The 22,645-nt window shown below is 35.3% G+C and overlaps 3 protein-coding genes across 4 annotated transcripts; 1 reads left to right on the plus strand and 2 right to left on the minus strand.

The window, feature by feature from the left end:
• The first annotated feature begins 1,492 nt into the window (after positions 1–1,492).
• Positions 1,493–7,538, plus strand: LOC116124246 (probable metal-nicotianamine transporter YSL5). Of its 2 annotated transcripts, none has more exons than XM_031409943.1 (6): positions 1,493–1,754; positions 5,169–5,326; positions 5,446–5,543; positions 5,631–5,765; positions 5,881–6,070; positions 6,173–7,501. In XM_031409943.1, the coding sequence occupies exons 1-6, from the start codon at positions 1,511–1,513 to the stop codon at positions 7,277–7,279; spliced, it is 1,932 nt and encodes a 643-aa protein (XP_031265803.1). In that variant the 5' UTR covers positions 1,493–1,510; the 3' UTR covers positions 7,280–7,501. The 2 variants fall into 2 exon arrangements, with proteins under 2 accessions (XP_031265803.1, XP_031265802.1); XM_031409942.1 differs by lacking the exon at positions 1,493–1,754 and adding an exon at positions 3,075–3,531 and having other exon boundaries at positions 6,173–7,538.
• Positions 7,539–8,311: 773 nt separating this feature from the next.
• LOC116124281 (pentatricopeptide repeat-containing protein At4g18840-like) lies at positions 8,312–9,904 on the minus strand. The gene has a single exon (XM_031409973.1). The coding sequence runs from the start codon at positions 9,902–9,904 to the stop codon at positions 8,312–8,314; it is 1,593 nt and encodes a 530-aa protein (XP_031265833.1).
• Positions 9,905–10,059: 155 nt separating this feature from the next.
• LOC116124283 (DNA-binding protein RHL1) lies at positions 10,060–15,839 on the minus strand. Its single transcript, XM_031409975.1, has 10 exons — positions 15,379–15,839; positions 14,642–14,752; positions 13,272–13,358; positions 12,934–13,145; positions 12,136–12,239; positions 11,833–11,921; positions 11,531–11,579; positions 11,157–11,191; positions 10,750–10,788; positions 10,060–10,517 (listed from the first exon to the last, which is right to left on the minus strand). The coding sequence occupies exons 1-10, from the start codon at positions 15,706–15,708 to the stop codon at positions 10,482–10,484; spliced, it is 1,092 nt and encodes a 363-aa protein (XP_031265835.1). The 5' UTR covers positions 15,709–15,839; the 3' UTR covers positions 10,060–10,481.
• Positions 15,840–22,645: the final 6,806 nt, after the last annotated feature.

Raw genomic sequence — 22,645 nt, forward strand, 5'->3', positions numbered from 1 at the left:
CCTTAGTATTTTTCTTATCTAATAAACCCCACTCCTAAGTTTGCTCCATTAAATTTTTTATATATTTCTAAATGTCTAAATAAAATTAGGTTTTGTAATATAAAATTTAAATTCATATCAAAAGTCTCCTATGGGAAGTCAACCCTAAACCAAATCAATTTTCTACGCAATTAAATCCAAAATTTGTTAACCGAAATTTTAGGCTCAATTCAAGAACAATAGTTCAAATCAAACCAAGTTTTAGATCCATTTTACACGGTTGGAATAATTATAAATGTCACCTTTTCAAGAATAATTTTTTAGGATAAATATAAAATACGAGATTACTAAGATAGTGAATAGTTTAATTTGTGGGCAACGATTTTTTATTTATTTTTATTAGAAAATGAAAAGATTAAAAGTATATGGATGAACAAGTGTGAAAGCAAAATAGTGATTGCGGAAATTCATAGAGTTTACAAGTCAGTCAACTGAAGAGACAAGCTACCACAATTATCAATTCAGTCCTAATTAATTAGATACATACCCAACTTGCCATTTGGTTTACTCCATCTCATCTCTTATCAAATTAATAAGTAAAATAATTATAAATAAATAAATAAAACCTTTTTATCAAAAAAAAAAAAAAATTATTTGAGAAGATTAATATCATATAATATGGTCACGGTTCTTACCCCCCCAAAAAAAATACCAAAATTATCAATTCTTTCCTAATTAAATCCGGACTGCCACCACCACCCAATATATATATATATATATATTAACTTGCCATTTGGTTCACTCTATCTCTTGACTCTTATCAAATTAATAATTAAAATAATTATAAATAAATAAATAAAACCCTTTAATCAAAACATAAAAAAGTCTAACGTTCTCTGATCTAATCCAACGGAGTTTAACTTTAAATATTCAATGGTTCTGATTCATTTAAATTAGAAATATACACAATATCCAAGCTGTATAGGATTTAAGCTCTCTAACCTCATCTTTCTTAAACTTTCACTCTACCACGTACTCTTATATATATATATATATATATATATGTCGAATCATTAAAGGGGTGAATTTGTAAAAAAGTGAAACTTATAGGACTTTAAAAGTATATTCTATTTCCTGAGTGAACTTCACACTCTTGATGTGATAAAAGGACAAAGGTGATAACATCTTCTTTCTTGTTTTTCCATTTACTACAAAGTCCAACCACCGTCTTAATTCCCCTATAAAATCGTCATCTTCAATCTTCAAAAGATTCATTTTATCATATCTTCAAAGATTCCCATCTCCAATATTTATATACTTTTTCCTCTTTCTCATCTAGACAACCAAAACAAAAATGGATAATCAACTCAGGAGGAGAGATGAGCAAGAAGAAGTTGAGAATGGTTTCAACTCAGAAGAGGATTCTGATAAGAAGGGGAAGAAGCAGCAAGAAAGAGAAGAAGAAGAGGAGTTTTCAGTGGAGAAAGCTTTTGAGAACAGGCCGCTTCCTTCATGGAGGGGACAGTTAACAATGAGAGCCTTTGTGGTGAGCTTTGTGTTGAGTATACTTTTCAGCTTCATAGTCATGAAGTTGAATCTCACTACTGGTATTATTCCTTCTCTCAATGTCTCTGCCGGCCTTCTGGGGTTCTTCTTTGTCAAGACTTGGACTAAATTTCTTGAAAAATCTAGTCTTTTAAGGCAACCCTTTACCAGGCAGGAGAATACAGTCATTCAAACCTGTGTTGTGGCCTCTTCCGGCATAGCCTTCAGTGGTAATGTTAATTTGCGGCCTCTTTCTTTCTCCTTTACTTAATGATCTAATCTAGTCTCATGTTTGAATCTCGTTTGAACAGTAAATTTTCTGTGGAAAACTTGTCATAATTTGTGTGAAAAGTTTCAACTTTTACATGTTTGTTTAAATGATTTAAGGCTAGTTTGATGTTACTTGTCAGTAGAAGATTTGACTATAAATTAATTCCAAACTTTGATGGAGAAAACGGGGTTTTGAAGCCTAAAAGTCATTTTTTTTAGCTTTTTACCAAAATCTCCAGAAGGTGGGGTTTTTATGCCGGTTTTTCAAAGTCAATTTCTGAGTTTCAAAGCGTGTAAATTAGCTGGACTACCAGTTTGAATGGGAACTTAAAATAGTCTAAGACGGCTAGTATTGGAGCCACTCCACCTAATTTTATAGTCATCAAGTCACTTTGAGTACATCAGCATCACAGAATTTTCTATTTTGGGTTCTTTAATTGTGTGTGAACACTTTGTAGATAACTTTCATATATCATACTTTTGTAATCAAAAGTTCTTCCTCTTGTTGCTTTTGTCTTTGTTAGGCTCCACTAGCAATAGTGTGGGGATGATAATGGTCCCAAGAATGAATGAAGGTCCAGGTTAAAAGCATGAACTTATAAAAGAAAAGCGAAGTCCCTAAGTTACACACGATATTCATATGTTTATCTAATAAAATCTTATATTTTTTTTTTATGTTATTACTATTATAATTTACGATTTTTAAAGTAGATGTGCGTGTGATACACCCGTCTCAGCCTTATTGATTGACAAGTGATAATTGACAAATTAGGATTAATGTAAATGTCGAAGAAGGGAATTTTTTGTTTTTTGTGTTCTCTCCATTTCTCTTTTGTATATTCTTTAATGGAATCATCTCTTTGCAGTAAGAAAATGTATATAAAAAACCAAAACAGAAGATAAAAACAATAAATTTAGATCCTGGGCTGGCATGGCATTGGAATATTGTCATTATGTGTGCTGGCATGTGAGGAGCAGAGCACATGGTCCTATGATATGACTACCTTTTCTTCAGCTCCATTTCACTCTCAAATGAACAATAAAATATGTAAATCAATGGAGATTTTTTAGGATCAATCTTCTTTTCTTTTTACCCAAATTAATGTCATGTCTTATGTGCACTAGTTTTATAGTTGTCTTGTGACAAACAAGTTCTTGAAAGTTTGAGAAAAAGAAAGCTTGTGAACAAGCAATCAGATAGCAATGCATTTACAAANTCAATCTTCAAAAGATTCATTTTATCATATCTTCAAAGATTCCCATCTCCAATATTTATATACTTTTTCCTCTTTCTCATCTAGACAACCAAAACAAAAATGGATAATCAACTCAGGAGGAGAGATGAGCAAGAAGAAGTTGAGAATGGTTTCAACTCAGAAGAGGATTCTGATAAGAAGGGGAAGAAGCAGCAAGAAAGAGAAGAAGAAGAGGAGTTTTCAGTGGAGAAAGCTTTTGAGAACAGGCCGGTTCCTTCATGGAGGGGACAGTTAACAATGAGAGCCTTTGTGGTGAGCTTTGTGTTGAGTATACTTTTCAGCTTCATAGTCATGAAGTTGAATCTCACTACTGGTATTATTCCTTCTCTCAATGTCTCTGCCGGCCTTCTGGGGTTCTTCTTTGTCAAGACTTGGACTAAATTTCTTGAAAAATCTAGTCTTTTAAGGCAACCCTTTACCAGGCAGGAGAATACAGTCATTCAAACCTGTGTTGTGGCCTCTTCCGGCATAGCCTTCAGTGGTAATGTTAATTTGCGGCCTCTTTCTTTCTCCTTTACTTAATGATCTAATCTAGTCTCATGTTTGAATCTCGTTTGAACAGTAAATTTTCTGTGGAAAACTTGTCATAATTTGTGTGAAAAGTTTCAACTTTTACATGTTTGTTTAAATGATTTAAGGCTAGTTTGATGTTACTTGTCAGTAGAAGATTTGACTATAAATTAATTCCAAACTTTGATGGAGAAAACGGGGTTTTGAAGCCTAAAAGTCATTTTTTTTAGCTTTTTACCAAAATCTCCAGAAGGTGGGGTTTTTATGCCGGTTTTTCAAAGTCAATTTCTGAGTTTCAAAGCGTGTAAATTAGCTGGACTACCAGTTTGAATGGGAACTTAAAATAGTCTAAGACGGCTAGTATTGGAGCCACTCCACCTAATTTTATAGTCATCAAGTCACTTTGAGTACATCAGCATCACAGAATTTTCTATTTTGGGTTCTTTAATTGTGTGTGAACACTTTGTAGATAACTTTCATATATCATACTTTTGTAATCAAAAGTTCTTCCTCTTGTTGCTTTTGTCTTTGTTAGGCTCCACTAGCAATAGTGTGGGGATGATAATGGTCCCAAGAATGAATGAAGGTCCAGGTTAAAAGCATGAACTTATAAAAGATAAGCGAAGTCCCTAAGTTACACACGATATTCATATGTTTATCTAATAAAATCTTATATTTTTTTTTTATGTTATTACTATTATAATTTACGATTTTTAAAGTAGATGTGCGTGTGATACACCCGTCTCAGCCTTATTGATTGACAAGTGATAATTGACAAATTAGGATTAATGTAAATGTCGAAGAAGGGAATTTTTTGTTTTTTGTGTTCTCTCCATTTCTCTTTTGTATATTCTTTAATGGAATCATCTCTTTGCAGTAAGAAAATGTATATAAAAAACCAAAACAGAAGATAAAAACAATAAATTTAGATCCTGGGCTGGCATGGCATTGGAATATTGTCATTATGTGTGATGGCATGTGAGGAGCAGAGCACATGGTCCTATGATATGACTACCTTTTCTTCAGCTCCATTTCACTCTCAAATGAACAATAAAATATGTAAATCAATGGAGATTTTTTAGGATCAATCTTCTTATCTTTTTACCCAAATTAATGTCATGTCTTATGTGCACTAGTTTTATAGTTGTCTTGTGACAAACAAGTTCTTGAAAGTTTGAGAAAAAGAAAGCTTGTGAACAAGCAATCAGATAGCAATGCATTTACAAATTATTGAGTTTGGACTGAGGTTGATGCATTGAAAAATATGCAGAAAGGTTTATAGAACATACTGAAATTGAACTGAGATTAATGCGAACACAAATATTTTCTTGTGGCCACACTTGTTCTCGGTCCAAAGAGAACCAGAAACAATTTAGTTTCTTATTTGATTTTTGGATGTAACTCCACCAAAATTGTCCCTATGTAAACTTCTGTATTGGTTATTGTATAAAAATATAGTTCAAAGCCTGAAATTTTTTTATGGCATTGCTACTTGATTATGTGCTTATTCATGAAAATCTAAAATGGAATGTAAGTGAGCTGCAAGTTTAAATGATATCATATTCATGTGTTGAAAGTTCTGTATTTTTCTCATCTGTGGACAAACAGGAGGTTTTGGTAGTTACCTCTTTGGACTGAGTGAGCGAATTGCTGTGCAATCTGAAGACTCCAACCATGGTTTCAAAAACCCTTCGCTAGGATGGATTATTGGCTTTCTCTTCATTGTCAGCTTTCTTGGTCTTTTCTCTGTGGTGCCTCTCCGAAAGGTATGCTCTTCATATACATTTGAAAGAGACCAGAAAGAAGATTGAATAAATACATTTTCTAACTTGATCTTGACTATAGTTTTGTCAATTCTTGATTGTTTTGATGAATGTTTGGTCAGATAATGATCATAGACTTTAAGTTGACATATCCAAGTGGTACTGCAACTGCTTATTTGATCAATAGCTTCCACACAACTGAAGGAGCAAAGCTAGCAAAGTATAGTACTTTCTCACTAACTGAAATTTGCGTAGATGTGATAATATAAATACTAAAGGCATTTTAATCTGTGATGTTCTTGGACAGGAAACAAGTGAGAACGCTTGGCAAATTCTTCTCCTTCAGCTTCTTGTGGGGTTTCTTCCAGTGGTTCTTTACTGCAGGAGACAATTGTGGATTTGTTAACTTCCCTACATTTGGGCTCCAAGCATATGAGAACAAGTACATACATTACTCAACATTTTTGCAAAAATTAGTGCATGCTAATTTTGCTTATCAGCACCCTTTGCCACTCATTAAGTCTTGTTTTAGGCCTAATGAGCTTCAAAATGTGCAGGTTTTACTTTGACTTCTCAGCAACATATGTTGGAGTTGGGATGATTTGCCCCTACCTTATAAATATATCTGTTTTGGTTGGAGGAGTTCTTTCTTGGGGTCTTATGTGGCCTCTTATAGAAAAGAGGGAGGGTGATTGGTACCGTGCAAGTCTTGGCCAAAGTAGCCTACATGGCATCCAAGGTTACAGGGTATGTTCAGATAAGCTGGCAAAAGTGTTTAATAATGCCATAATAAATTCTTCATGAAGGCTTTTCCTATTTTTTGATGCTTGTTTTGTTTCTTAAAATCAGGTATTTATTGCCATCGCCATGATCCTAGGTGATGGACTGTATAACTTTTTCAAAGTGATAACTCGAACCCTTTCAGGCTTGTTTCATCAAGTGCGAAATCGAGAAGTGACCAGCACTCTCCCCGTAGCAGACCAAGATTCTCCTGTGAGCACTAAGCTCTCTTATGATGACCAAAAACGCACCCAACTCTTCCTTAAAGATCAGATTCCAACATGGTTTGCTATTGCAGGATATGTCACAATTGCTGCAGTTTCGATTATCAGTCTTCCACACATATTTCCTGAACTTAAATGGTATTATGTGTTGGTCATCTACATCTTTGCACCAACCTTAGCTTTCTGTAATGCATATGGGTGTGGACTCACTGATTGGTCTCTTGCATCCACCTATGGAAAGCTTGCTATCTTCACAATCGGGGCATGGGCTGGTTCTTCGCACGGTAGTGTTCTTGCTGGCTTAGCAGCATGTGGAGTCATGATGAACATTGTTTCAACTGCCTCTGATCTATCACAAGATTTCAAGACAGGTTACTTGACTCTGGCATCTCCTCGTTCCATGTTTGTGAGCCAAGTTATAGGCACTGCAATGGGGTGTATCATTAGCCCTTGTGTCTTTTGGCTTTTCTATAAGGCCTTTGATGACCTTGGGCTTCCTGGAAGTGAATATCCAGCTCCCTTTGCTACTGTGTACCGCAACATGGCTAAACTGGGCGTAGAAGGTTTCTCAGCTCTGCCAAAGGAATGCCTATTGCTTTGTTATGTATTCTTTGGAGCAGCCATAGTGATAAACCTGACAAGGGATTCCTTGGGTAAGATTGGGTCGTACATTCCTCTTCCGATGGCTATGGCTATACCTTTTTACTTGGGACCATACTTTGCCATTGACATGTGTGTTGGAAGCTTGATTTTATTCGTATGGTCGAAGATAGACAAGACCAAAGCAGATAATTTTGGACCAGCTGTGGCTTCTGGTTTGATTTGTGGGGATGGAATATGGACTTTGCCAAGTTCGATTCTTGCTTTAGCAGGCATAAAACCACCCATTTGCATGAAGTTCTTGTCAAGGACAACTAATTCCAGGGTTGATAAGTTCTTAGGGTTGTCTTAAAGTTTGGCTTTTGACGAATATAGCGTAATTTTATAAATTTCTGTGCTCGTCAGAGTATCCATGTATTTGTATAAAATTTGGTAGTATTGAAGCATATTTTAGACAAGTTTATGATTAGTTTGAAAGCTGTAATGTAACATATATGAAAAGAATTGTTATAGCCTGTATGCAGTTCTGTGAAAATCTATCAGAAATTATGCGTGCAAAAGCTTAAAACAGGCAGTTGGATTATATGCATAGCGTCTATTGCTTATTTTCCTTTTACCCTCTGGAATCTTCAAGCAAAAGTAAAACGATGGTCCATCCACTTTCATGATCCAACTCTTTTGGGAACTACATTTTTTGTTTAAGGAGCTTCAAAATGATGAACTACATGGCTGGTACTAAGCGCATAAAATTGTCATTTCTTGATCTTTCTGGTTTTGTTTGATGTTCTGACATGGTTTCTAGAGGTTCAGTGAAAATCAAGGCAAATAGCAGAAGAAATGACATATTATTGAACCAAAGATATAGCTTCATCTGTTATTTCCTTTGGAAAGAATGTTCTGTACATTGTTGATAGTATCTAGTATCTACATAACTTTACAAAATGCATTTCAGCGATTGTTACTCCATAGAATTAAAAAATCTTGAAAGAAATTTCCTGTATAACTCATATCCTGCAGCACGTTTCAGAAGCTTGTGTGTTTCTGATTGTTTCCAACTTATCCATCTTTAACAGACTGGTCGGCTTATGTACTTCAAGAACATCCCTTTCCTGATTCACATTGTTTGACCTGCATTAAATGCCGAAAAGCGAATCCCAGATGGAGGATTAGTAATTCCAGCTATCCATTAATATTTCTGGAGATCACTTTGATATATAATTGGCTGAAGCATTGAAAGGTTCTCAGCAGCTGTTGGAAAGAAGAATCAATGCCAAACTGTCTCTGCTACCAACTTCGGGGAGCTTGCATCTTTACATCTCAAAAATTATATTTCAACCCTATTTGAATATATCCAGGGGTGAAAATGTATCATATGCACATGTTATTATGATTCAACAACACTGTTGCCTGGGGACTTTAACACCTTTCTATCTTTCAGCAACTTTCTCACCATTTCCACATCGTCCCATCTTCTGGCAGATGCAAATAGATTAGATAATATAGCATATCTCCCACAGTGCTGAGGGTCCAATTCGATGAGGTGTTTCCCCAATTTTTGGCCAAGCTCAGTATCCCCATGAATGCTACATGCACCAACAAGGGCACCCCACAACTCAGGATGAGGCTCAACTGGCATCCCTTCAACAAATTTCAATGCTTCTTCAATCATGCCCGCTCGGCCAAGAAGATCAACCACACAACCATAGTGTTCTCTTTGAGGTTTAATCTGATGTTTTTGGGTCATGAGATCAAAAAGCCGAAGTCCCTCATTGACCAACCCCGAGTGACTACACCCACCAAACAATGCAATGAATGTTAAATCATTAGGTTTCAGGCCAAATAGTTGCATTTTCCAAAATAAAGACAACCCTACCCTTCCGAACCCATTCATTGACAAACCAGCAATCATTGAATTCCACGAAAGCACGTTCTTCTCAAGCATAGAATAGAAGACTTTAACAGCTCTCTCAATGCATCCACACTTCCCATACATGTCCAAAAGAGCTGTGCCCAAAGTCACATCAATCTCAAACTTGTTTTCAACCAGATATTCATGCAGACAAACACCTTCATCCAATGCTCTCAACTGTGCACACGCCGAAACAGCACTAACCAAAGCAGGCAAATTAGGAACCACCATGGCCTCAACCATATCCCTAAAAACCCTCAACGCCTCCACGCCCATCCTACATTGTGAGTACCCAGAAACCATCGCACTCCATGACGCCACATCCCGCTCAGGCATTTCATCAAACACCTTCCGCGCTTCATCGACTTTCCCAACTCTCGCCAACCCAGTGATCATCACGTTCCACGAAACAACATTCTTACAAGGCATAACATCAAAGTACCATCTCGCCAACTCAATCTCCCCCAAATTCCAGCACCCACTAATCAAACTCGTCCACGACACAACATCAACAATCCCCAAACTTTCTTCAAACACCTTACGCGCGTAATCCAATTCGCCAAACCCCAAGTACATATTCAAAACATGATTCACAACAAACACATCACAACCCAACCCAAATTTCAAAACATGACTATGCAGCTGTTGTCCAAGACCCCGCATACAAGACAGCCAACACGCGCGAACAACAAAAGGTAAAGTAAACTTATCAGGGAAAAGCCCGTTAAATAACAAACGCTTGTAATACTGAAAGCAAACATTGTACCAATTCGGGTGTTGAGAGAAGGCGCGAAGCATGGTGTTGTACATGAAGAAGGAGGGTTTGGGGAAGTGCTGGAAGATTGCGGCGGCGTAAGAGAGTTTGTGAGCTGATGGGGAGAGGGCTGCGCAGGCGAGAAGGCGAGTGGTTGTGAAGAGATTCGGTGTAAGACCGGCGATGATGAGATGGGCATGGGCTTGTTTGAGTTGGGAAAGGGATGCGAAGGCTTTGAGAGATTGAGTGAGTGAGGGATGGTGAAGAAGTGTGAGAGCTTCTAATGCCTTTCTCGTAGCTTCACTTGAAACCATTGATGGGAAAATTTTCCAATGGCCTGTGATTGTTGAGGGCGCACAATATTTGAAAAGAAATGTTTTTTTTTTTTTTTTTTTTTTTAATAAAAAAAGCAAGATTCATAACCGAACACTTACTGCACGAAAATTTAAAAAAACAAATTCATATCCCTAAAATGTCAGAAGCAAACAAACAATTAACAAGGGCTGCTAAAATTACTACATCAATAACACATCTTAGTTTACATAACAAGTTAAGGTTATTTGGAAGAACAACTGTGTATCAAGTACTAAGTACAACATCTATCTTCTTATTTCACACAAGCAGAGCTCTGTAAGGTAGCCACTTTTGAGCAAGCAGACAATATTTCACTCATAACTCTCTCTTTGGACATTGCAACAATGGTGATAATTGTTGGATTCAACTATGATTGTAGCTATATTTGCCAATTTCTACGACACGATTAGAGAAGTAAGTTTGTTCTTCGAAACTTCTGAAATTCTCCCCCGCTGCCACGTTTATGCCGAGGAGTAATACTCATGCTTGAGACTTGATTTGGCATTTTTTCTGTAACACTTGCATTTGTGTCATATCTCAAAAAGCAGCCCAACCTCCACTTCCATTTGAAGCCTGAACAGGTTGAATTAGAAATGAATTGAGAAAACCAGCAAATGAGTAAACATTGGTCAATGTTTTTCATGAATTTTTAAATAAGAGACTCAGATACATGAGAAGCATTGCTGCATAATAGTGGAATCCAGAGTACCCCGAAACTATTGGTAGCAATTTCCAAGACAGTTTCAAGTTACACCAAAAGTTATTGTGAAAAGAATACACAAAAATAGTTGATGGGAAGTCGAACCTGAGGGCTTGAGCATCCTGCAATGTTTTCATCTCCAAACTGCAAAAGAAAACACAACTTTAACCACATTGAAGAACAATGGAGAATGCTAGTTTAATATAAGTGAACTTGTATCCACAAATCATGCAAAATAAAGCCAAGAATTCTTCAAGTACTTCATTATAAAGTTCCAATTCTTACTTGCTTGACTCAATTATTAAATTCTAAATAACATCCTGCTCTCTGTTTTCTTTCAAAGTTATGATATAGAGCAAAGCCTCGCAATAGTGTTGACAATAGTGTCACGCAAGCCAATCTTATAACATGGAGAATCTAAATATTATTATAATTCTACAACATTACAAAATGCAAATTCTGGTTAAAAGAACAGAAACAACAGCATAAAGAAAAACCATAAAAAACGATACCTCATATTCGTTCTCCTTAGCTGTACTTTCTGTCCCTACATGTTCAAAGAATTGAAAAATTCAGAAGCCAGATATATAACTAAAGGAGGAAAAAGAAAAAGATTAGATGACATGTTTGCTAAAAGTTTCAGAATGGAGCAAGCATCATGAATCTGTTCTCGCTATTAGTTCCAAGGCGGCAATCCAGTTGGTCTTGGGGAGTTGAACTGTCATCAACTGGCTTGTAAGTATAGTTAATCCTCTTTATATCCTCCCCTTTCTAGATCTAAAACTGTTAATCATCAAACCACATGACACACACAGATCTACCCATACCATTCCATGTGCACCAAAAATAAAATCTTTTGACGAGAGGGACAGACAGACAAACTAACCAGTGGATTTTTCAGTGTTCAGTTTTCCCTTTTTCTGAGGGTCTTCAGCCTGCAACAAGGATAATCCAAGTTAGTCTGAAACCTTCATTACCATTAAGCAGTTATCATGATAAACATATAGACAAACCATACTTGAAACACGAACTTATAAAAAGCAAAAGGGAAAAGAAAAGAGAACTATTTGAAATTGAGATCTAACAGTCTGCATTGCTCATCAAAATACATATTCAACAAATATTTATAATCATTGTCCACAAACACAGCAAACTTTCAGTTATCACATGACAAACTATTATAGTTACCTTTTCCTCCACTTTATTGAATAATGTTGATATGGTTGTTTGGACAAGTACACCACGATGACTGGTTGAGGGTTGCTTGGACTTAGTCACTGCAACAGCAACATTAGATAAGTTCTTAAGACTTACTGGCTGTATAGATGATTAAACTTGTTTCGAATCAATATATAGTTGATGCAATGTAAAGTGTGAGCGATTTTACACACAAATAATGAAAGTTCCAAAATTCAATATAGCAAGTTAAAATGAAAAGGCTGTAATGTTGAACAAGAAACAAATCAATGTCAATTAAATCTAGGTATTTACCATTAGTTTTTTTGCTGGTTGAAATATCACCTTTCTTTTCATCTCCCTCAGACACATCAGCATCACTTCCAGCAGGATCATCTTCTGAAGAAACTTCTGCAAATCTAAATCAATAAAAGACATCAGTAAGTTACATTTTTTTATCTCCCTGTAGACAGCTAGTTCACCTACATGTACATATTCAAATATCTTTTTTGTTAATAAAATTCTTTTTTTCCTATCAAATTAAAAATAAAATAAATTCAAACCTCAAGGGAAGTCAATAAAACTTTCCCTATTTTAATTAAATTAAAAGCAAAAAATCTTCCTTAAACATCTAACTTTATCAAAAACAGAATCACATATTATGATGTACTAATCTAATCACAAAGATTAATAGACAATAAACAGGACATGCCATATCATGACATCCAATCACAAGAATCAACACAAGAGTTCGTCTTACATGATCTATTCTACAGGAAAATGCCCATCATAATTTTTGCCTCATATAAAAACATGGATCATAGTAATATTATGCTAGATATTTATTAAATTATCAGAACAAACGAAAAATCAGCATATAAGTTGAGGGAATTAAATCTTCTGAGAATCATTTTGTAAGTTCTGCAAAAAAAATATATCCTGATAAATTCCTGACTAGTCAACCAATAACAACAACTCAATCAGCCACGCCAACTAGGACTGTAAGTTGATGCTTAAATCATAATATTTTGGGCAACATATAGATAATTGCAGCTGCTGACATCTTTACATCAGCTAAGCAGGTCAAGTAAATGAAAAAAATTAGGTTCATACATGAATCTTTTTCCAGCAGTTCTCTCAGAGTGTCGAACAGGCGTCACTTCCATCTTATCTTTAAATTTCATTTCAACATCTGAAATATCATCTTCAGACTCAAGTTCAGTGGACTCTTCCTCTGAACCTTTCATTACACTCTTCAAAACACCTTGCTTATTTACAGATGCTGCACCCACACCACCTTTGAAGTTTTGCTCCAAATTTTGTCCCTGAAACCAAAAACCACTTAAGGGTCATCAGAGGAACTATCTTTTAAGTATGTTGAAACAAGAGAAAGACAAAAAAAAAAAAAAAAAAAAGCTCTATACAATTCCAACTATGTGAAAATATCCAACCTCACTTAGTTCTTTTGGAAACTCAAGTCGAAGTTCATCTGGATTCTCATATTTTTTCCCAATCCACCATGCATCAGAAAACACAATCTGGAAATATCACAAGTCAATATGATAATGAAGAACAATTGAAACTGCCCCAAAAGCTAGATTGAAATCATAGCAAACAAATGATAAGTGATAAACATATCTAGAACCGATTAAAATCATAAAAGGGAAGAGGAGAAGGGAAAAACAAAAAGTTTCAAACTTAAACATGTACATCATTAAAATTTTGGCCCTAAGAAAGGGATTAAGAAAATAAAAATAGTAATAATGAACCCTAGCCAAAAATCATGGCACGCATACAGCACAAAGTCATGTGAAAAGTATGAATTATTTTCAGCAGTCAAGGAAGTACAGGAAATCAAGAATGAATGTGTTTTCAATTAAACATATTTCTACAAGAATGGAATTGGTAAATGTAGGAATTTGCATGATTCAAAATAAATTTCCTTCGTCTTCATTTATCATTTACAAGTTACAACTTTTTTACCACGAAAAAATGAAAAAAGAAATGAATTTTAGGCACAGAGCAAGGGGTGTTATTTGATATTGCCTAGAAAGTACTAAATTCACATCAATCATCTATCACAGAAAGTAATTCTGTGCATTGAGTTTTGAACTTGATTCCTAAAGTACACGTGATCCATATTAGCATATAAAAATCAATATAATACAAAAAGGATAGGCCTCAATCATTGAGATATGAACTTTTATGGAAGGCAGATGTTTTCTTGGTGGCTGATCATCATCCTCTCACTAATTTATGAGCTTTGCTAAAGCAAAATCCAAACTCTTTTTTACAAATAGCCCCAAAGTTCACAGGACTATCTGACTCTTCTCTCTCTCCCTTCAAGTGCCTCGCATGAGCGAGATGCTCACATAGGCACCAAAGGCAAACATGTTAGTTAAGCCACCTTGCCTCTAAGGTGCCACCTTATCTGAGCAGCTAGGTGATGATCAGGTTCAATTTCGCTGGCAGTGTTAAATGCATTTCAGATGGAAGAACAAACAAAATTACATCTCCCAAAAAATCCCAAAATATTCACAAACCGAGATCTTAAACACGATAAAAGTTGATTGGTTCATCAACTTTTTATTGAATAAACAGTAAAGCATTTTGCACTGTAATGCTTTACAAAGTGATACTTTCCTTGTGACAAGGAAATAAGCTTGTCACTCCGTTGCCCTTACTACTGAATTTAACATGAGACATCCCATCCAAGACAACAATAACAAAAATAACAATAGCAATAACATTTGGTTCAAAAAATTAACATATACTCATGAAAAAACAAACTCAGAAAGGAGAAGGGGACAGAAACACAAACCAGGTTATCAAAATAATCTTCACATATGACGTTCTTCCCACCTCTAGAAAACTGCAAAGTCAAGTACCTGTTCTCTGGGTACACGATAGTTCCAAACAGCTTCATTTGACCCTAAAATAATTCACAAAGCAATTGAGATAAACATACAAGCGTACATGATCTCATTTCAAGCTATTCTTTATAAGATCGTGGAAAAGGTAAAGATTGTATAAAGTACAAACAAATTTCATCAATGTCAAAATTCATCATAAACCTTAAAATCTAAAAGCAACTAATAAATAATAAATGAACCTTTCCTCCTAACAAACAACAATAACCCACCCAAAGCTCGGCTAAAATACAGGAATAGTAAACCACATTAACTCAGAAATTCATCCATAACCTCCTTAAAGCTTTTCCTTACGAAATTTTCAAAGACCTTCCTTGAGCTCTATAGACTTTATCACAATCCTCTCCTACCTCTACCAATTTTTCAAACCAAACGAGTCCATCTTAATTAATTCTAACATTAAGTGATCTGAAAAATATGTACCCACAAACCAAAAATACCCTAAACTTCCTGAAATCTCTTCATAATTCACATAAACTTAAAGAAATGTGAAAAAAATTCAGCTCAAATTTTAAAAAACGAAGGGGGGGTGGGGGGGTGGGTGGGGGGCGGGGTTGGGGGACGGGGGGTCTGAGTAAGAGCTCAAACGTAAGGGGCCCAAACAGAATTTACCCCAAACTAAACATACCTGAGGAAAATCAAGGTAAAGAACAGGGTTCTGGGTACCCAAATTCTTCAGTTCACCGATCTTGCCACCGCCGCCACAAGGTGCAAGAAGACCGGGAAATGAGAACAGGAAGCGGTTCCTCCGCTGCGACGATTTGCGAATAATGTCTTTACCGTGGTGTTTGATGACCTGATTAGTGGGGTTTAGAGGCGTGAAACCCTTGGCTGGAATCACTGAGAGCATCTTCTTCTTGACGGCAATGGTTTTGAGGCGCGTACGCTCCACGTGCTTCTCATCCTGTTTCTTCTTCTTTGTAGGAGGAGGGGAATCTCGCACCGCCGCTCTCACCATTGTTGTCGCGGGAAGCTGCGATTGTGTAGGGACTAGTATCTGTGTGAGTAGTCAACCAATTCCCAGTCCGAAAAGATTTGTAACAGTCAGATTTTGTATGGTTTTTCATTAAATTTGAAATAATTTAACTATTGAATAACTGATTCATAACTGTCAATTTTGTACTGATTTTTCAAAATAGAGCTTAAAAAAATATAATTTATTATTTTAAATTTAAAACAATTAAACTATTAAAAAGGTGTAAATAAACAAATTTTACTTTAATAAATGTTACTCTAATAAACTTTTTTTTTATAAGTTTTATTGATAATCATTCCCGAATTACACATATTATTAGATTAGAGGATAGACTTTGAATTCGATTTATAAAAATTGGTCTTTGTAACTACATATATATTGTGTAAAATGTTTAGATTGAAAACTACGATATTTACTCTAAATCTGTATAAATTTTTTTAGTTTCTGATAGTTTATTACAACATACGCCAACTATTGTTATCCTTTCAAATTACACATTACCTTTGAACACGATTATATTATAAGTATGTTAAAATAAGATCAGACTTCTTCTAATAAAGTTGAATAGGATCCAACTTTGAGTATAAATTATATTAAAGTGAAAAGTAATACTATATATATAAAAAAAATCTTACAAAATCTTTTATACAAAGTCATATAACATAAAATGAATGGAAGAATAGATACAAGGAATTTCTTTCATTTATTTTCTGTCTGTAAAATTTATTTATATTTATAGTATTATTGGGAGGTGAGATCCTCGGATTTGAATAGTCATTAGTCAATGAAAATCAACTTGACACCGGGCTTGTGGGCCTGATCGGCCCGCAAAAAGCCCACAATTAGTCTATATCTATACAAAGATTTGGACGTGCCAAGCACTCCATTTCACTAAGAGCCACACATCAAAGTTTAATTTCGCCTAATAGAGGGGCATAATTGCAAAACTCAACTCCTCTTTCTTTTGCTTAGCTTTGGTTAAGGTAAATCAACCTAAATAACTATTTTTTAAAGCTACCAAAATTCAACATCATTTTATTTATCAACCGAACGAAGAAATAAATGAGTTAAAACGAAATCACCTTCCAAATACATTATATTACACACACTAAATTTATAGATTCTTGTTATAATGTAATTAAACTTAAGATACATTTAGGTTTAAACTCAGTCTACTCTAATTCCCAAGATTATGCTTTTTATTAAAAAAAATATATATTAATTTATATATGTCATATGAATTTTATAATGTTAATAATCATATGTACACACATATATTCATAGCATATGACTTAAGGACACTGACCTCTGGTATGAAGTAATAGCAAAACTCTATGGGGATGTTTGGTTTGGGTTATCTCCCATTACTCTAATAATGTGATCTCATATTACTGACATTATCATGTTTGATTATCAAGTAATATAAAATTCCAGTAATATTTCAAAACCAATAGTAATCACTATTGGTTATATAAGTGGTAATCTAAATACTATTTTTTTCTTATGTATTCTGAGATTACTTGGAAATCTTAATTTTGTTACAATTTTACTCCTAACCATTAAAATTTTTAGACAATAATGTCCTTGTTCTTAACACAATTTACAAGAATATTCATGGACTATTATATTCTTATACACAAGATTTTTAGGACATTATTACCTTTGAACTTGAACCAAATTACCCAAAACCAATGGTCGGATCTGGCCACCACTACCTGTCAACGTTGCCAAAACGGCACACGACTAGTCGGATCTTGTCGATCGATGGTCAAAAACGGCTAAATAGCCGTGGATCTGGCTGTTTCTAGCATTAATGACTATAGATCTGGCCAAAAAGGGTTAGGTCGATTGTGTGCCGTTCAAGCCATGGCCGATAGTGGTGGCTGGCGGCCGACAGTAGCTTGGTAAGTAGGGGTGTTTTTGTTATAATTTAAACTTTTATTGTGGCTGGGTGTTTTAGCAAAATCTCAAATGTAAGAGGTTAAAATAATAATCCAAATAATAATAATAATATTATTATTTAAAAAGTAGGTCAATTCAGTAATTTATATAATATACCTAATCAATTTATTCCTCTCAACCAAACATATCAATATAACATACCCACTAATTTATTTAAATTTAACAAAACACATTTAACATAACACTGAAAGTGTGTTTGGATCATATTATGTTTTATTTTAGGGGGATGTTATACTAATAGAAAGATAGATTAACTTGAAGATTACTGAGAATATTTAAGGAAATGCGTTTGATTGGTTTGAATAAATTGGTGAGTATATTATATTTATATGTTCGGTTGGGAGGATAAATGGGTGGGTATGTTATATAGATTACTAAATTGCCCTCCTTTTTAAATATCAATATAATATTATTTTAATTATTATTTTTTGAATAATTTTTTTTAACCTCCTGAATTTGAAATTTTGGTATAACACCCCAGTCATATAAAACTTTAATTTATAGCAAAATCACCATCATCCACCCCAAGCCACTACCTACAACCAACCACTATCACGGGTCGTTGCCGGCAGTCAACGAAATGGCGCATGACCAACCGTATATGGCCAGCCATGCGTCGGCAAAGCCATTTTCAACCATGGATCACAGATCCATGGCCGTCTCATGGCCAGATGTATGGCAGTTTCACAGCCAAAAATGTGGCTGTGAAATGGCCGTTCCATGGCCAGATCTTTAGCCGTGAAATGGCCTGATTTGGTTGTTTTCGACCATGCACCACAGATCCATGGCCAGAAATAGCCTTACGGATGCACGACCGACCAGATCAGGCTGGTCGTGTGCTGTTACAACGACTATCGCTAGTGGCCGACGATGGTCTTGGGTGGCTAGGGGTATTTTGTTAACTTTTAAACCTTTTTGTGGTTGGGCTATTTTAGCTAATTTCTCAAATATAGGTGGGTTGCGTAATTGTTATTTGATAGATATTTGAGGGCAATTGTGTCCGAAATGATATTTAATTAAGGGCAAAATAGGTATAAAATCATATTACCTCGGTAATCTTTTAATAACAGCCGTTGGGGAAGATATCTGATTACCCCCTACATTACCAACAGTAAACACTATTTGTAAACAAAGATACCAGTAATATGTTATTACTTGCAAACCAAACAATGAAATCTTGCAAAATAAACTAAAATTACCCTTGTTATCTTATATGACCCTGATCCAAACGCACCCTCACAGTAATTTTCAAAGTAATCTATCTTCTCATTAATATAACATTTTCAGTAATATAATATTCCCTAAACCAAATGCACCCTATAAGCTTTTTAAAATAACAAAAAGAGTTAAAGACTTTTTTCCACCTGGATAATCGTTTAATGAAAATTTCCTGCCCTCAGACTTTTAAAATACCATTTTACTACCCAAAGTTCAGTTTTGTTTTGTAATTTTTTTTTGTGAAAAAGGATAGAATGGTCAAAAGTGTCTCATAAGTAAGGGCAGGATGGTCAAATAACATTAATTAACCATCTTCTTCATCTCCACTCCTCCAATTGCGACTGCCTTTTTTGCGTCGCCAACCGATTTTGGCATTATTGCAACTCCCCGCCACCACCATCTTGTTCCTTGTGCCTCCCTCATCAAAACCAATCTTTCACTGTCCTCATTGAACCCACCATTGGAGTCCTCAAGCGCATGTCTGTAACAACTTCTTTCTTTCTATCATATTCATAAAATATATTAATAAAAAGACAAGTATATTTATCAAAATAGTTGGGCCCAAAAATTTTCTTTACTTAATAAATACATTCTTTACACAGTACAGCATCATTTGTACAAAAAGACTCTAAAAAATAGTGGACAGTGTAGCCAAGTCTCCCAGGTTGCCAACGTCCATCTGACCACGTCCTCACCTATGACCTATAAAACATAGAAAACAACGGGGTGAGCACAAAGATGCTCAGTAAGTAAATCTTCTACTTTATAGTCCCCGTGTATTACTCTTCAATTCTTTTCGTACTCTTGTCACTTTCTCTAATTCAATCTCTCTTGTTCTTTCTCTACTTCTAGCTCTCATTATTCTTTTCTTTCTTTCTATTCTCATCACCCATGGAGAATATCATAACCATGCATGAATGAGACACTAAAGCATAACAATGCATTTTCTCTCTTTTCTTTTCTTATTCTTATTCCTATTCTTATTCTTTCTTATTCTTATTCTTATTCTTATTCCTTCTTATTCTAATTCTTATTCTTTCTTATTCTTATTCTTATTTTTTGCCGATCGGTTTTGGTTGATGCATGGATTCGGAACCCTTAGCCATGTGAGTGTACTCTCTCTCACGCATATAACCCTCATCCGCATGTATTCTCATGGCTATATGAATTCTTTTTCTCAATCTCATTCCGCTCTCTCATGGGGGAGACCGCTCTCTCTCATGGCGGAGACCGCTCTCTCATGGCAGTTACACGCGGATAATTTCTACACTCACGGGCTCCCCATCGCACAACCTATTCTCTTTTCTCTTCTTTAGTACTTATTATTCATTTTATTCTCTAGTGCTAATTCTTTCTTTCTCTTTATTCTAAGAGAATTAGTTCTTTTCTTTATCTCTATTCTTAGAGTGTTTCTTTCTCATTTTTCATATTTCTTTCTTTGGTGATTACTCAAATAAACATATGCATATGGATGGCTCATGCCTAGAATCTTTCTTATATGCATTCATGAATTGCAAATGTGCAATGTTGCATAAAGTAAGGTTCTCCACTTCTACTCATGCTTCTTTTAGGCATTTCATCAAGCAAAATGTGTGCATACATAAACTCTATTCTAACTTTAATTATACTTCTTTCTTAACCATATAAAATTGGAGGTCAACTCTTTTAAATCATCACACATCCTGCAAAGAAAACACACTTCAAATAGTCCTCTCAAATTCTTCTGATTCTATCCATACTTCTACCAATTTTTATCAACACAATCCACCCTTCTCATGGTGGAAATTCCTTCATAAATTAACATTAAACTCATTCATAAATCCATCAACTCATTTCAAACATAAAAATCCAAGCATTAATCATATATAAATCTCTACACATCTTCAATCATGTAAATCACAACTTAGGGGGAGTTACTTACGTTATGCTCAAGTAGAATCCACTTAAGCTCTCTATCTTGATGGCTTGATACTTTCTCTTAAACCTTAAACACAAACTCAATAAGGATCCTACTCTTTCACCAATAAAATTTACATCTAGAGTAAGGATTCTCACATTTAAGTGCTTAGGATCAACTTGTATCAATTTTTAGTCAAAACCCCTTCAAAGATCCTTGGAGAATTGAATGAAAGAGGCGGTGGAAAGGGAGAAAATGAAAAGGTTTCTAAAGCTAAACCCTTAATATCTCATATTTTCTCCACTCTTTCCCATTATACCCTTACTCCTTCTTAGAAATTCCACCTATGCCCTTTAATTCTTTGTAAAAACATCTCCATTCAAACTATTCTCCATGCAATTTCCTTACATTTTACTCCTCACTTTTCCTGTTAATTAGGGGTAGAATGGTCATTGAGCCCCAAAAGGAAGAATTCTCTAAAAACTCAAGGGAAATTTCAGCCGAGTCTTTGCCGCGGCGAAGCTATTTCTTCACCCTGGTGAAAACTTACAGCAGCTACACGGGGGTTGTAGCACTTCATCGCTGCGGCGAAGACTGTAACATCAAGATTTCGCCAAGTCTTACAATTTTCAAGGCAACCACTCAACCAAACCAATACACCCTTTCAACCAAGGGCCAACCAAACAATATTAACAACATACAGACTCAAATGAGGATAAATCAATAAATATTCAAGCCATTCATCAAATCTTAACTACGTACCTCAAGTGGGGCGTTACAACGTCCCTTTCTTCGGCTTGATTTTGTCAGAATTCAGCATTGTTGACTTTCCTCAACCCCTCCACCAGCTTCCCCATCCTCTATAGACCAAAACCCCCAACATTCCCAAGCCTTTCCTCCCATCGTTTGCGACCACCGCTTGGTTTGGGTTTCACTGTTCTAAGCCAAATTCTTGTGGCTAACGACGACCAAAATCCAATCCAACACTACCATTCAAACCATTGAACTCCACACTACAAAACCCCCCAAACCCTGTCACTTGTTAGCCTATTGATCGCCGGCTGAACTTGCCTCCATTGTCGTGATTAGATTTTTGTTTTTCTGTGTAATTAGCTTTGATTTGATGTTTCTTTAAGGGTGTTTGGGCTTATTGAATATTTAAGGATTGATTGTGTGTTGTTTCCATTACTGCCGATGACCATTTTGCACTCTTTCGTTGGCGTACACCAAGTGCTCGATGAATTGCCCCACTCCAAGTGGCACTGGCTATTGAAGGGTGATTGTGGGTAGGGGTGAGAAGGATTTTGTTAGGGGGATGCTAGAAAGTTTAATGGTGGTGAAGTGTCAATTTCTGGTGCCGAAATTGGTCAGAATTTGGGCTGAGGGGCGTGAAACTTTGAATTGCGATGACCAACGATATGGGGTTGATCTTTGGTGGGGGTAGTTTTGTCTTTATAGTGAATATTACTGTTTTTAACAGGAATTGTTAGCAGAATTTAACATTTAGATAACAAAATGGTATTTTAAAAGTGGGAGGGTGGAAAAGTGTCATTACATCATTATTCTGGTGGGGAAAAGTCCTTCGATTGTTAATGAAACATTACTAAGTTATTAGAACTTCACTTTTATGAATCAAAGAATATTTATTGAATTACTCTCTTAAGATTTTATTTTAGTGCATAAAATTTAGTAGTATAATATCTTTGTTATTTCAGAAACCTCATGTGAGATTTTTTATTTTTAATCAAAACTCGAAGGGATTCATTCATGAATTGTATAACATATTAATTTCATTAATTTTTTAGTGCATTTTAAAAATTCTTAATATATTTATTACATAAG

This window comes from Pistacia vera, unplaced genomic scaffold (assembly GCF_008641045.1).
Source record: "Pistacia vera cultivar Batoury unplaced genomic scaffold, PisVer_v2 Contig151, whole genome shotgun sequence".
Lineage (NCBI taxonomy): Eukaryota > Viridiplantae > Streptophyta > Magnoliopsida > Sapindales > Anacardiaceae > Pistacia > Pistacia vera.